This window comes from Mustela nigripes, chromosome 14 (genome assembly GCF_022355385.1).
Source record: "Mustela nigripes isolate SB6536 chromosome 14, MUSNIG.SB6536, whole genome shotgun sequence".
In the NCBI taxonomy this organism is placed as follows: Eukaryota; Metazoa; Chordata; class Mammalia; order Carnivora; family Mustelidae; genus Mustela; species Mustela nigripes.
The window spans coordinates 71,318,794-71,333,584 of record NC_081570.1 but is presented as its reverse complement, the minus strand read 5'-3'; the positions used below and the strand labels follow the sequence as shown (position 1 = coordinate 71,333,584).

General features: G+C 38.9%; 1 protein-coding gene and 1 long non-coding RNA gene across 2 annotated transcripts in view; one reads left to right on the top strand and one right to left on the bottom strand.

The window, feature by feature from the left end:
• Positions 1-14,791, top strand: part of LOC132001972 (uncharacterized) — a 38,740-nt gene that overhangs the window by 12,485 nt on the left and 11,464 nt on the right. The gene's annotated exons all lie outside the window — the stretch shown is intronic.
• Positions 5,172-14,791, bottom strand: part of DNAI3 (dynein axonemal intermediate chain 3) — a 69,577-nt gene continuing 59,957 nt past the window's right edge. Inside the window, exons 19-23 of the mRNA XM_059376978.1 lie at positions 13,670-13,800; positions 11,444-11,648; positions 9,843-9,934; positions 8,553-8,675; positions 5,172-5,480 (exon numbers count right to left, since the gene is read on the bottom strand). Coding sequence (XP_059232961.1) covers positions 5,340-5,480; positions 8,553-8,675; positions 9,843-9,934; positions 11,444-11,648; positions 13,670-13,800 — 692 coding nt within the window. The 3' untranslated portion in view covers positions 5,172-5,339. The remainder of the gene's footprint in view (positions 5,481-8,552; positions 8,676-9,842; positions 9,935-11,443; positions 11,649-13,669; positions 13,801-14,791) is intronic.

Here is a 14,791-nt window from a genome sequence, read left to right as displayed (position 1 = left end):
CAGATTTGGAGTGGAGTCTTTTGGGTTTTCCACATAAAGTATCATATCATCTGCAAAGAGTGATAGTTTGGCTTCTTCTTTGCTGATTTGGATGCCTTTAATTATTTTTTGTTGTCTGATTGCTGAGGCTAGGACTTCTAGTACTATGTTGAATAGCAGTGGTGATAATGGACATCCCTGCTGTGTTCCTGACCTTAGCAGAAAAGTTCTCAGTTTTTCTCCATTGAGAATGATATTCGCTGTGGGTTTTTCATAGATGGCTTTGATGATATTGAGGTATGTGCCCTCTATCCCTACACTTTGAAGAGTTTTGATAAGGGATGCTGTACTTTGTCAAATACTTTTTCAGTATCTATTGAGAGTATCATATGGTTCTTGTTTTTTCTTTTATTAATGTATCACATTGACTGATTTGTGGCTGTTGAACCAACCTTACTGCCCTGGAATAAATCCCACTTGGTCGTGGTGAATAATCCTTTTAATGTACTGTTGGGTCCTACTGGCTAGTATTTTGGTGAGAATTTTGTTCATCAAGGATATTGGTCTGTAATTCTCTTTTTTGATGGGGTTTTTGTCTGGTTTCGGCATCAAAGTAATGATGGCTTCATACAATGAGTTTGGAAGTTTTCCTTCCATTTCTGTTTTTTTGGAACAGCTTCAGAAGAACACGTATTAATTCTTCCTTGAATGTTTGGTAGAATTCCCCCCTGGAAGCCGTCTGGCCCTGGGCTCTTGTTTGTTGGGAGATTTTTAATGACTGCTTCAATCTCCTTACTGGTTATGGGTTTGTTCAGGTTTTCTGTTTCTTCCTGGTTCAGTTTTGGTAGTTGATACATCTCTAGGAATGCATCCATTTCTTCCAGATTGCCAAATTTGCTGGTGTATAGTTGCTCAGAATATGTTCTTATAATTGTTTGTATTTCTTTGGTGTTGGTTGTGAGCTATCCTCTTTCATTCATGTTTTTATTTATTTGGGTCCTTTCTCTTTTCTTTTTGATAAGTCTGGCCAGGGGCTTATCAATCTTATTAATTCTTTCAAAGAACTAGCTCCTAGCTCCTAGTTTCATTGATTTGTTCTACTGTTTTTGGTTTTTTTTTTTTTTTTTTTTGGTTTCTATTTCATTGATTTCTGCTCTGATCTTTATGATTTTTCTTCTCCTGCTGGGTTTAGGCTTTCTTTGCTGTTCTTTCTCCAGCTCCTTTAGGTGTAGGGTTAGGTTGTGTACTTGAGACCTTTCTTGTTTCTTGAGAAAGGCTTGTATCACTATATACTTTCCTCTCAGGACTGCCTTTGCTGTGTCCCACAGATTTTGAACAGTTGTTTTCATTATCATCCATTTCCATGAATTTTTTCAAATCTTCTTTAATTTCCTGGTTGACCCATTCATTCTTTAGTAGAATGCTCTTTAGCCTCCAGGTATTTGAGTTCTTTTCAACGTTCCTCTTGTGATTGAGAGCATTGTGGTCTGAAAATATGCAGGGAATGATCCCAATCTTTTGGTATCGGTTGAGACATGACTTGTGACCGAGAATATGATCTATTCTGGAGAATGTTCCATGTGCACTAGAGAAGAATGTATATTCTGTTGCTTTGGGATGGAATGTTCTAACTATATCTGTGATGTCCATCTGGTCCAGTGCGTCATTCAAGGTCTTTATGTCCTTGTTGATCTTTTGCTTGGATGATCTGTCCATTTCAGTGAGGGGGGTGTTAAATCCCCTACTATTATTGTATATTGTCATATGTTTCTTTGATTTTATTATTAATTGGTTTATATAGTTGGCTGCTCCCATGTTAGGGGCTTAGATACTTAAAATTGTTAGATCTTCTTGTTGGACAGACACTTTGAGTATGATATAGTGTCCTTCCTCATCTCTTATTATAGTCTTTGGCTTAAAATCTAATTTATCTGATATAAGGATTGCCACCCCAGCTTTCTTCTGATGTCCATTAGCATGGTACATAGTTTTCCACCCCCTCACTTTAAATCTGGAGGTGTCTTTGGGTCTAAAATGAGTTTCTTATAGACAGCATATTGATGTTTGTTTTTTTTTTTTTTAATCCATTCTGATACCCTGTGTCTTTTCATGGGTGCATTTAGCCCATTTACATTCAGGGTATCTATTGAGAGATACGAATTTAGTGCCATTGTATTACCTGTAAAGTGACTGTTACTGTATATTGTCTCTGTTCCTTTATGGTCTGCTACTTTTAGGCTCTCTCTTTGCGTAGAGGACCCTTTTCAATATTTCCTGTAGAGCTGGTTTGGTGTTTACAAATTCTTTTAGTTTTTGTTTGTCCTGGAAGCTTTTTATCTCTCCTATTTTGAATGATAGCCTAGCTGGATATAGTATTCTTGGCTGCATGTTTTTCTCGCTTAGTGCTCTGAATATATCATGCCAGTACTTTCTGGCCTGCCAGGTCTCTGTGGATAAGTCTGTTGCCGATCTAATATTTTACCATTGTATGTCACAGACTTCTTGTCCCGAGCAGATTTCAGGATTATCTCTTTGTCACTAAGACTTGTAAGTTTTACTATTAGATGACAGGGTATGGACCTATTTTTATTGATTTTGAGGGGTGTTTTCTGTGCCCCCTGGATTTTGATGCTTGTTTCCTTTGCCTGTTAGGGAAATTCTCTACTATAATTAGCTCAAACATACCTTATTCCTCCTCTCTCCTTCTTCTTCTGGAATCCCAATTATTGTAATATTGTTTCATCTTATGGTATCATTTATCTCTGGAGTTCTCCTCTTATGGTCCAGTAGTTGTTTGTCTCTCTTTTGCTCATTCTTTATTCTCCATCATTTGGTCCTCTATATCACTCTATATCTCTTCTGCTTCATTTATCCTAGCAGTAAGAGACTTCATTTTTTATTACACCTCATTAATAGTTTTTTTTTTTTATTTCAGCTTGGTTAGATTTTAGTTCTTTTATTTCTCCAGAAAGGGCTTTTATTTCTCTAATATCTTCCATGCCTTTTTTGAGCCGAGCTAGCACCTTGTGAATCATCATTCTGAACTCTAGATCTGACATACTACCAATGTCCATATTGAATAGGTCCCTAGCCTTCAGTACTGCCTCTTGTTCTTTTTTTTTGTGGTGAGTTTTTCCACCTTGTCATTTTATCCAGATAAGAATATATTATTAAGAGAATAAAATACTAAAAGGGTGGCGAAGATCCCAGAAATTTGGATGTATTTTGGTCTCTTAGATGAAACTATCCCCAAAATTTTAAAGAAAGAAAAACATATATTTTTACAAAAATAAGGGTAAACATGATGAAGGGATGGAATAATGAATGGATGAAAATTTTTAAAAAAATCTAAAAAAAGAATTGATAAGATAAATTGGTTGGAAAAAGAAAGAAAAAGAGAGTGGAGAGTATTTGCTCAGCCTGGAGACTAGAACAAAGCCCTGTGCTAGATTTAGGGTATACTTTGATCTATTAGAAGAAATTGTATCCCAAAATTTTTTAGAAGAAAAAGCCCTATATATATACAAAAAAATAAAGTTAGATACAATGAAGGTAAAATATGACTATAATAATGGTTTAAAAAGATTTGTTTTTTTAGAAAGGTATTGTTAAGATAAACTAGTGAAAAAACGTTAAAAATAAGAAGAGGAAAAGTTAAAAAAAGTTAGAATAAGAAAAAAAAACAATTAAAAAAGTATAATTAACTTTGCAAGACTAAAGAATCATGAGGAGAAAGCCATGAATTCCATGCTTTGCTTTCCCCTCCTCTGGAATTCCACTGTTCTCCTTGATCAGTGAGCTTGGTCTTGGCTGGATATTCTTGCTGATCTTCTGGGGGAGGGGCCTGTTGTAGTGATTCTCAAATGTCTTTGCCCAATGCGGAATTGTGCTGCCCTTGCCAGGGCTGGGCGAAGTAATTGGCTCAGGTTTGCTCTTGGGAGCTTGTGTTCCCTGAATGCTTTCCGTAGAGTTCTTGAGGACAGGAATGAAAATTGCAGCCTCCTAATCTCTGTCCCAAAGGAGCTGAGCACTCGGGGCCCCAGTCCTCAGTGAGCCATTGGAGAAAATCAGTCAATCACTGCTTGTCTCCCTGGTCTCTAGCCATGCTCTGAGCTCACCAAGCCTGTGGCCGAGCGTTTCTGTCTCTGGCACACAGCCCTGCTTGGAGTCTCCAAACCCAGCAAATTCCTGCCACTCTGCTTTTCCAGCAGAGGAAGGTGGGTCTCCCCAGATTTACCACTTGTGGGGTCCCTGCTCAAAAAGCAGTGGTCTAACTTGCCTTGGATCATAGTTTAAGGTAGCCCTGAGCTGAGAGCTCACTCCTTGGCTCCATCTCTGTAGTTGGCTTCCCCACTCTAATACCTGTGAGCTCTGCTACACTCAGACATCCCAATCTTTCAGTGACCCCCGGGACCCGAGACCACACTGTCCTTGTGAGGGCCCCACCCCCACTTAGCCTCTGGAGTGATGTCCGTCAGTGGAGCAGACTTCTAAAAGTTCAGATTTTGTGCTCCACTGCTCTACCATTTGCTGGGAGCCGGCCCTCCCACCACAGTCTATCTTCCTGTTGCTTTGAATTCACTTCTCCACATGTCCTACCTTTCAGAAAGTGGTCAATTTTCTCTTCTAGAATTGCTGCTCTTCTTCTCTTTGGTGTCCTCTTGGATTTGTAGGTGTTCAGAAAGGTTTAGTAACTATCTAGTTAAACTCCTATGACCTGATGTCATCTCAATCTCCTGCTCCTCCCCAGATGTCAAATTTTATCCCCTTTTTCTTTTCATCCATTTGGTATCATAAATTCTCTCCTTTAATCAGTCATTCTTTTCTACAGTTACATTAACCTTGTATTCTCTGGGTAATTCCAACACGATCTTTAGGTATCCTTTCTTTATACATATATACTTGGATTCAATTTTCTACTACTGTATTTAGCACATAGCTCTACAATCTGTGCAGGGTCCTATGGTGGGGGGGGGAAGCACTGTTTGGAGGGACAACCAAAAGCAACATGATAATTGGGAACAAAGTTTGATTTCCACTTCTTTCTGGGAATACGGGCTCTAAATGCTCCAAATAGATGTCAAGAACTGGGGGTGAAGGGATTACTATAGGAAAATGAAATTTTGTTTTTGGTAAACTTCATATTCAGTAGAAAGTTTAGGACACATTCCATCCAAAAATCAAAACAGATCTAATTGTTATAAATCAAGTTTTAATAGCTGTGAAATAAATATTTATAAGTAAACCTATTTAATGTTTAGTTTGCTAGTTCTTACATAAAAATCCTTACATAAAAAATAATGAATAAAAAGAAAAGAAAGTCCTACAAAGGCCCCAAAACACCCCTGCAGAAAGCTTTTCTACAAGTCCAGGAATGACATTGTCTCTCTCACTTTGATGAAGCCAAGGTTGATGAGGATGCTCTTTTCCAGTTCTAAGTAACTCTCATAGTCCATTTTCAATTCAGCCTCCAACTGTTCCTTTGACTTCTGATACGTTTTCTAGGGGGAAAAGCCAAATCATCCCAATAATGCACTGATAGTTAGAAATACCAAAGAAAAGAAGGGGCTGTTTTTGAGCAGTTGGCCTAGCCACTGCCCTCTGGGAACATTTTGCAGGAGGGCATCTCTGGCTCTGGGAGGGAGAGGGGCGGCTGGCTCTGAAGAGGAGTGGCAGAGATAGAGTAGAGAAGTGTGCGCAGATCTCTGTGGCTTGGGAAGCCTCCTGCCGGAGGAGAAGAGTCCAGATTTCTATCCTGGCCAGAAACCCTTCTCTAGCAGGAGTCCCTTGAAGGTCTCCTCATGGAGTCTGGTTTTGCAGAATTGGGAGGTAGGAATACATGGATCTTTGACACCTCTTTCTCAAAAAGAAAGAAAGAAAGAAAAAAGGAATCCCTTCTTCTACCTATTTTAGACTTCCTTTCCCCCCCATGGTTCTTATCTCCCTTGTGTAGCCTGGAGTGTGGATAATGAACTAGAGTTTACAGAATTCCTTTGAATTCCTCCCTCTACTAAGTCCTATTTATTTACTTATTAAAGATTTTATTTATTAATTTGACAGAGAGAAATTACAAGTAGATGGAGAGGCAGGCAGAGAGAGAGAGATAGGGAAGCAGGCTTCCTGCTGAGCAGAGAGCCTGACTCGGGACTCGATCCCAGGACCCTGAGATCATGACCTGAGCTGAAGGCAGCGGCTTAACCCGCTGAGCCACCCAGGCGCCCCTACTAAGTCCTATTTAGATGGGCTTAGAGATCACACAGAAGCTGCTACTTTTTCTAGCTTTGGGTTGCCAGCTGAAATACTTGTTAGAAAAACTCCCATTTCATGTGTTGTTAGAGCTGTAATTAATATTATTTTTCAGGAAGTGAGCTGTATGCAGACTTGATATTTGCAAAGAGGTAGGTGTATGGTTTCCTTCTGATGTGGGGTTGATGCATACAGCCTCATCCCTGGCAATTCCAGGACACTTGTGAAGGCCAGCTTTGCTGGATGGTTGTGTGATCTTCCCCTGCCTCCTGTAATCATAATAGTAGATGCTTCCTACCATTTTCTATGGGCCGCTTACTGGCTAAGTGCTAGAAATGTTTTAACTCACTTAATCTCCACTACAGTCCTCTGAGGTTGTTACAGTTTTTCCCATTTTCCCTTTTATCAGCAGTTGATCATTGGAAGGTATTTCTCACTGATATTAGTTGTTTTTCCTTGGTGACGCTTTCCATGTTCTAAATGTGACAGAGGAGCCATTTTAAATCCATTCGCTTATCCCCAATCTAGTTCCAGAGAAAACGTGAGAAGTGGTAGCTCTAATTTAAAGAGGATACCATGTCAGGGCACCAGGGTGGCTCAGTCGGTTAAGCATTGCCTTTGGCCCAGGTCATGATCCTGGGGTTCTGGGATTGAGTCCCATGATGGGCTCCCAGTTCAGCGGGTTGTCTGCTTCTCCTTATGCACCTTCCCCTGCCTGTGCTCTCTCTCACAAATAAAAAACAAATTAAAAATCTTAAAAAAAAAATAAAGAGGGTAATATGTCAAATGGAAATGAAGCTACAGGAAGAAATTGGAGATGTTCTGGGAACTCAAGTATGTGGTACAATTTCAAGATATGATTACTATATTATTCAGGTGTTTTAAAAGTATTTCATATGCAAATTATTTCCCACAAGTCTACTGGCTTTCAACTGATGTGGATGATTAGGAACCATCGTTGTGGTATTTAAACACTCACAGTAATCATAGGTAATTGCGGGCATAAAGGAAGGGTGTCAGGTTACCTCCCACCACAGAATTTCAACCAGTGTTTGTGATTGTACAAAAGAACAGACCAAGACCAATTTTTTGTAGCAGGGAAAATGATGAAAAGTTAATTGATTGTATTCTTTGTACCTTGTCACCTCTAAATAATGCTTTTGGAGTGAGGCCTTCTGCTTGTATTAAACTAATGTGTATCTATGAATAAGTGATAATATTAACATTAAGAATTCCACGTGCTCATGCTCTCCCATGAATAACAGTATTGGAGGACGTTATATATTTGCCTGTAAGGAATCTATAAATGGGACCAGTGGTGAAATTGCTGGTGACAAAAGGCCTAGGTAGGGAATGTGCAAGAGAGAAGCAGAAACGTGGACTGAGGGGACCGCGGCTGAGAGAGAGAGAGCAACTGAATTCACAGAATACCCAAAGGTCCCAATCCCCATGGGCAAGGGAAGGCTGACAGGGTTCATATCAAACAGAGGCTGAGAGACAAGAAGGTGAGGGCCTTCAGAACTTTAGATTCCTTCCTAGTAGAAAGGTGTATCCTCTACCAAATTCTCCTCTATCTCAAATTTTATAGTTCCCTAATATTATACTATAGTAAAGTTCCTATCATCTGTCTGCATCTGGGTTCCCATTTATTGAAAGTCTACTCTTTGTCAGGTTACAGAACTGAAAGACTAATCCTAAAAGGTAGTTATCAGTATTCCCATTTTAAAGATGAGAACTGAAGCTCAGCAGGGACATGAGCCCTGCTCCAGATCTCATAGTTAGTAGTGGTCAGTGGAGTTGAAATTTGAGCCCATGTGTCTTAGACTCTATATTCTACTCTTTTTGCACTACCTGCTTTTCTTTAAAAAAATTTTAAAGTAATCTCTCCACCTACTGTGGAGTTCAAACTCACTTCTCCAAGATCAGGAGTCAGAATCTCTCTGGACTGAGCCATCCAGGTGCCCCTTATACTACCTGTTTTTAAGTTATTATTCACCAGATGCTGAAATTCTGTGCAATGAAAGATCCCCAATTTTGAATCGTTGTATCTATGAATGATATTCAGATGCCTTTGTATCTAAAGGACTTTAAAGTTACGGAAAACTTCAGAAAGTCAAGTTGGATAGAATCTACCAGGTGTCCAACTGACAGTTGTCACTCATGGTAATCTAGGAGATGAGAGATATGCCCTCTTGACTGTCATGAGAACAAGAGAAGAATGTGGAAAGCCATAATTTTCCCATGCAAACTGTGGAATAAGCCAAATATACAGATTTCCACTGGGGTTTGAAGAAGGCAACAGCTTTTGTTTCTGAAATTTCACTTACAACTTTTTTCTTCTCAAGTTCCAGCTCCATTTCCTTCTTTTCTTGTTCACGGATTTTCTTGCGTTGCTCTACATATTCCAGATGCTTAACTTCTCTTTCGAAGTAGTGGTTCATGCTGGATACCTGTTAAAATCCCAGGCCTGTGAGAGGGGTGCCCATGTAGAGACCCCATATTCCTCACAAGGCTCTGGAAGAATTCCTGCTCTTTGTAATTCACTAGCTGGCTTATCTGCTTTGGGGTGCCATTTGCAGGCCCACTACCAGGGGAGCTAGGCTCATTGTGGGGGCTATTGTGCTAAGGTGCAGGACCCTGCAAATCAGAGGATTCCATGAAGGGAGTGGGGTTGGAAGGAGAGAGCAGAAAATATATATATATATATACATATATATACATATATATACATATATACATACATATATGTGTATATATATATATATATATATATATATATATATAAAATTTTATAAAAGAAATACTCAAGGATGGCTTTTTCCCTTTTCTTTCTTCTCACTTCTAAGCCCGAGGAAAGTATTATATCATTAACCAGACTTGGAAAACCCAGATGAGAAGATCAGTGTAAACCCTAGAGGGACAGGAAGGGGAGCTGAGTTCCCTGGAGGACTTTGTGTGTGCACAGAAGAACAGAAGCAGTGAAGTCAGCAGAGACCTTGGGCAAAGTGGTCAAGGGATGGAAACCTTTCTGCTTGCCATAAGTAGGCTAACGCTGGGACTTGTGGCAGATTGAAATCTATATATTTAATGTTGGTTGTATATTTATTTACATATTTCTATTCACTGATTTTCTTTTGATCACCTTATTTATTAACATTACCTGAAACCTGTGGGTGGTGCCCATGGAAAGGCAGAATATTGCCTACCCCCCTTACCCCACCGGCCATCAGCCTACAGTCCACCAAGTTGGGGGAAGATGGGGTGGAGGTGGGCAATGGAGAGCTGTATCAAAATGTCATCTCGGCCTCTGGGAAGGGTATCACTGAAATAGGAGTCCTGTGCTTTGGTTACAATCTGAAAATAGCATCTTACGAATCCCTAACCATTCTCTTCTGACTCTGGGCTTCATTTATTCCCTGGCTGTCTCTCTCAGTGCATTTGTTTTTCTGTGGTTTCAAGCTACTTCACTCATAAAACAGAAATACATTCCTTATTTGGGATTGTAGGATTCTTTTGTTTTCTTACAAAGCAAAAATGCTATCATTTCTGAACATACTTTTAAAACACACCTCAGCAATTTCTGGTCACATAAATTCTTAGAGCCAAAAGGTACTGACCTCATTGGTGGAAGGGTGACTTAATGTCCAAGGAATTTCCAATATATGCAGTGTTCCATAATAATCACCTATGGCTATAAATTGCTGCTTAGCTGAAAGATCCAAAAAATGGGGGGGAAACAGAAAGTCACCCTGGAGGTTAAACATGAAATGTGGCTTTTCTTTTTCTCCCAAAAGACCTGCTGTGGTTATGATAATCTTGGCATCTTCATCAGACATTCATGACTGATGACAATATTAGCTAATATATAAAAATCATTTTTTCCAGTTGATGAAATGAAAGCCGAGACCCTGAGCCTTTGTCAGCCACCCTGCCCAACTCAAATCTTGTCTTCTTGGTGCACATGTAAGGAGTGTGGCTCCTAGCTGAGGTTGACCGTCTGTGTGGCTGGGCTGCTGGGCAGATTGGAGAAGAAAGTGGGGATAGCACAGGGAAAGATTTTCAAAGAAAAGTCATGAAGCCAGTTTTCACCAAAGACTCAACAAGGGCTGAAGGATACCTTTACAAGGATATCCTTTACAAGGATTCCGTTATCCAGATGAATTTCACAGACACCGCCAGAACCAGGTTTCTTATTATAAAAACAGATCACTTCTTTTGATCATTGAAAATGGATATAAAACACAAATGTGTCTAAGAATTTTCATTTTCTAGTTTATCATATTTTTTTCTTTTTCTCATTTTCAGAAGGTTTAGTTTAAATTGTTAAATCCTAGACTCATAATCCCTGTATACAAAAGCAATGTTTCATAGCAACGACGGAAAAACTCACACTTGGTGACCCATAAGTTTAAACAATAGCTAGACTGACACTCAGAAATTCTGAAGACTGAATTTCTAAACATAATGTTTATGAGACAAAAGGATAGAAAGACAATTTTATGCCTGCATGCCTTTGGAAACAAAGGCTAACTTCTTTTAAAAGAGGCAAATATACTGGGTTTACATAGGAAGTAGTGCTTGGGTAAAACAGAGAAATTGGGACGAAGGATATAAATTACTTTTTCCAAGGACCACATCCTTAAATTTGTTTGCTTTATGTTGTTTTTTCCTCATAATTAGTTCAAAAGTTAAAAGTTTCAATTGATAAATGACTCCAGAGAGTCATTTGATCTCATGAAAAGAATTGCTTGACACTGTCCAGGGAAAAACCACAAAAATGATAAAATACTGAAAATTTGTGACATAATGAAAAATTAAAGATACAAGAATTACTCTACTTGGGAAAGAAGCAGCAAAAGGTACCAAAGAGTTGGGGATCACCCTCTCTGACTTGAAGAAGATAAGAAGGGTGCTTTTCATTGTGTGGTTTGTTCAAAATCAGCCTCTTCTTGTCATACTAATTATGCCTCAGAAATAATTGTTGATAAAGAAAATGAGAGAAACTCAAGTTGTACCCAAAATTTGCATGCAAGAACGAAGGGAAGAGAAAGGATGAAATAGGATGGGGAAAACTTGAGGGAAAAAATATTGGAGACTTTTCTTAAAAATTTCTTAAAAAAAAAAAAAAAAAAGACCAGATGGATGTCAAAATGTGCCCCAGTTACTCCCCCCCGCCAAAAATAAAATAACTTAGGTCAGTTAATTAGAATGAACACACCGGAAAAGGTCCAGGGTTTGATGTAGGTGATCATAGTTATGCAGATGCTTTGTGACAGGGCTGGCTCATGAGTTTTCTCCAGAAGGTCCCAGATGTCAATGTATCCATCTTCTCGGCCAACGTAGAAAACTCCAGGCCTTGTCAGGGACCAGTGTCCTGCGGTGTACCTTTTTGGTGCACAGGATGACTGAAGGAGGGGTCCAATCTTTAAACAAATTGTTAAAAAGACACAAGAAAACTTTTGCTATTACCTGAGTTGTATTCACAATGATTTCCTTCAAGTACAACTCAGATGGCTACCATCATGGACCAACACAATATGCCCACTCTGAAGTCTTAACTCTTTTTCTTGTAGGATTTTATTTAATGCCAACTCTTTTCTTTCCTGTGTGTGTGTATGTGTGTGTGTTTTATAACCCTTTCCCCTTATTTTAGTTGCTGAAAAGATCAGACTTTCTAGTTGAGCTGGAGATTGGCAGATGTTTTATAAGTAAAGATTAAAAGGAAATTCTACCCATACTTTCATTATGCTGTCAGGTTGTCTATTTCCCATGGAGTTAACTCTAGCAGCTAAGAAAAAAAAGGAAATAAAAAGTCATTTCCAGCTGTGAGCTGCATCCAATGGCTTGTAAATATTATTCGGAAGAGAATTTAGACCAGCAAAGCATTACAAGATCAGCTTCTCTTTTCTTTACCATGGGGGTAATTTGCCCTTTTTGGAAGGTGTTTTTGTTTTCTTTTGTGTATGTACGTGTGCCTGAATTTGTTTTTTTAATTATTTTTTAAATTAACATATAATGTATTATTTGACCCAGAGGTACAGGTCTGTGAATTGTCAGTCTTACACACTTCACAAAATGTGCTCTCTTCTTATTGTCATGCCCTACCTGACAAGCAGGTGTACTCATTTATCTACTTATAGCTGCAGAGACTAAACTAAGCCATGGAGCTCTTTCCTGGCCTCTGAGACATGCATGAGAAACTTCCCTGTGGGGAATGAAGAATATCTCAGATTCATGGACTCCTTGTCCTGTTCTTGCACACCTTACCCAGCTCCTTCCATTTTTGTGGATAACCAGGTTCTTGGTCCCTGAGTAGTGAAGAACTTGCCGAATTTTATTTTTCTTTCAGAACAAAACTGATACCTATTCACTCTAAAAAAAAAAAAAATTGGACATACTGAAGTACATTGGTATAAACTAGAAGTCCTTTTGTGGATGGGCACTTTAAGTAGTTTCTAATTGTTTCAATGGCAAACTCGTACATAAATTCACATTTATGTAAGTTAGAGTCCCAGAAGTGAAAATGTTAGGTCAAAGTGTATATATATATATATATAATTTTCACTGTATATATACAATGTATATATACACAATATTGATATATACAATGTATATATACAATTTTATCATTTTATTTAAAGAATTATATATTCTTTATTGAAGAATATATGTATATTTTTATTCATTTTATTCAAAGAATATATATTCATATAAATGTTATATATACAAATATACATATTACTTTTATAATATACATATTATTTTTTTAAAGAATGTATGACAGCTATGAAATAGATATATAGTTCAGATTTTGATAATCTTAAATTGCATAGCAAAGGGACCTGTCATGCTGATTTCTCCCCACCCTTGCTTCACTGGATTTTATCAGTCTTTCCAGCTTTCCAGTTTTGGGCAGTTTAGCTTCTATTTGCCTGGAACCTGGTCCTCTCCTAATCCTGACTGCCAGAGTCCTGACGCCGCCTAACTGTGGCCCATGCCTCTCTCTGGTCTCTTGGCAATGGACCCCTTAGCTTTCTTACTCCCACTTTCTGAAGCTGCAGACATATTCCTGGTGCAGAAGCAAAGGTGATAGACCCAGAGCTTCTCCTTGGGCTTCACAGTAAAACCTGTCCTGTATTTTAAGGGGAGGAAAAAACACAAAGCAAATCAACTCCCACAAGACAGATTTTAAAGAAAAGACTGTTCGGTGTTAGAGAGCAAGAAACTTGTAAATACTGTTTCCTTCCCTCAGGGAAGAAAGGCAAATGGTTGTGTTTTCAAAAGGCATACAGTCTGCTGGCAAGCCAGAACCCAAGCCATCTGTTCTAATTTCTCTAAAAAGTGTCCCCACGGCACTGTTATGTCAGAACAGCCTGTTGTTCCCATTGTCTTCCTCAGTAACAAAGGACCACACACCCACTCCTCCATTTTTCAGGCAACTCACCATAACACCTTCTTTCCAGATGGCCACATTCCATCCCCCAATGGTGAGGATAATGTCGTTGTAAAAAGGTGACCTCTGAACAGTGTGGACGGCTCCATCATGGACAGTGTAGAGGCTCACTGGCTTCTTTGCTGTTGGGATGGAAAAGGCCATTTCATCTTTAATAATAGTGTTTATATTCCTACATGAAGAATGGGCAGAATTCCAGTGGATGGATGATTAATGGGATCCAAGTGTAGACAACAAGAGGTCAGTTGGGGCAAATGAATCTGTCAAGGGACAGCTCTTCCTCTTTTTATGGAAAGTCCCGGGACTTTCCATCAAGGCTGTTTTTCTAGCTCAAAGGAATACTTCATGTTCTTATTCATTTACTCATTCATTAACTCACTTGGTTGGTCAAAAAATATTTGTGGATGCCTATAAGTATCTATAGGTACTGTAGATGTCTGGGTAAACATTGGTTAATAAATGAAAATGATGCTGCCCCCAATAGCTTACAGTCTAATGGGTAAGAGAGATGCTTGATAAACAATCCAATATCCAATAAACAAATCCCAAAGTATGTAATAAAACATGTTAAAAGTGTTATGGTAGGAAAAATTACAAGAAAGAGTAACAAGGGATGTCCATAATTTAGACCGAATGGTCAGAAAAGGCTTCTCTGAAGATGAGACATTTAGTTCTAAGTAGCACTTTGATGTGGAAAGATTTTAATGTGGAGAAGTATTCCACACAGAGGGAACAATACAAATCAAAGTCCTGGGGAGAGAAGTGCTTAGTGCCTTTGTAAATTTGAGGAAGGCAATAAGACCAAAGTCTGGTAATCCCAGCATGAGACATATGAAACAGATGGGGACCAGGAGGGCCCAGACCACACAGGGACTTGTAGGAAAGGAGTTTAGATTATATTCTTCACACGAGGTGTTTCAATGAGTCCTTTAGTCCAGAAGACAATCTGACTGATTTCCAAAGATTCTCTGGCTGCTATGAAGAGAACAAATTAGAGAGAGGTAAAAGGAAAGAGGAGACACCCTAAGAGGTAGTTCTGGTAAGAGAGCATGGTAAGCTGGGTTGAAGGTACAATGGACAAAAGTAGATGATCATGAAATACTTGCAAGCTGA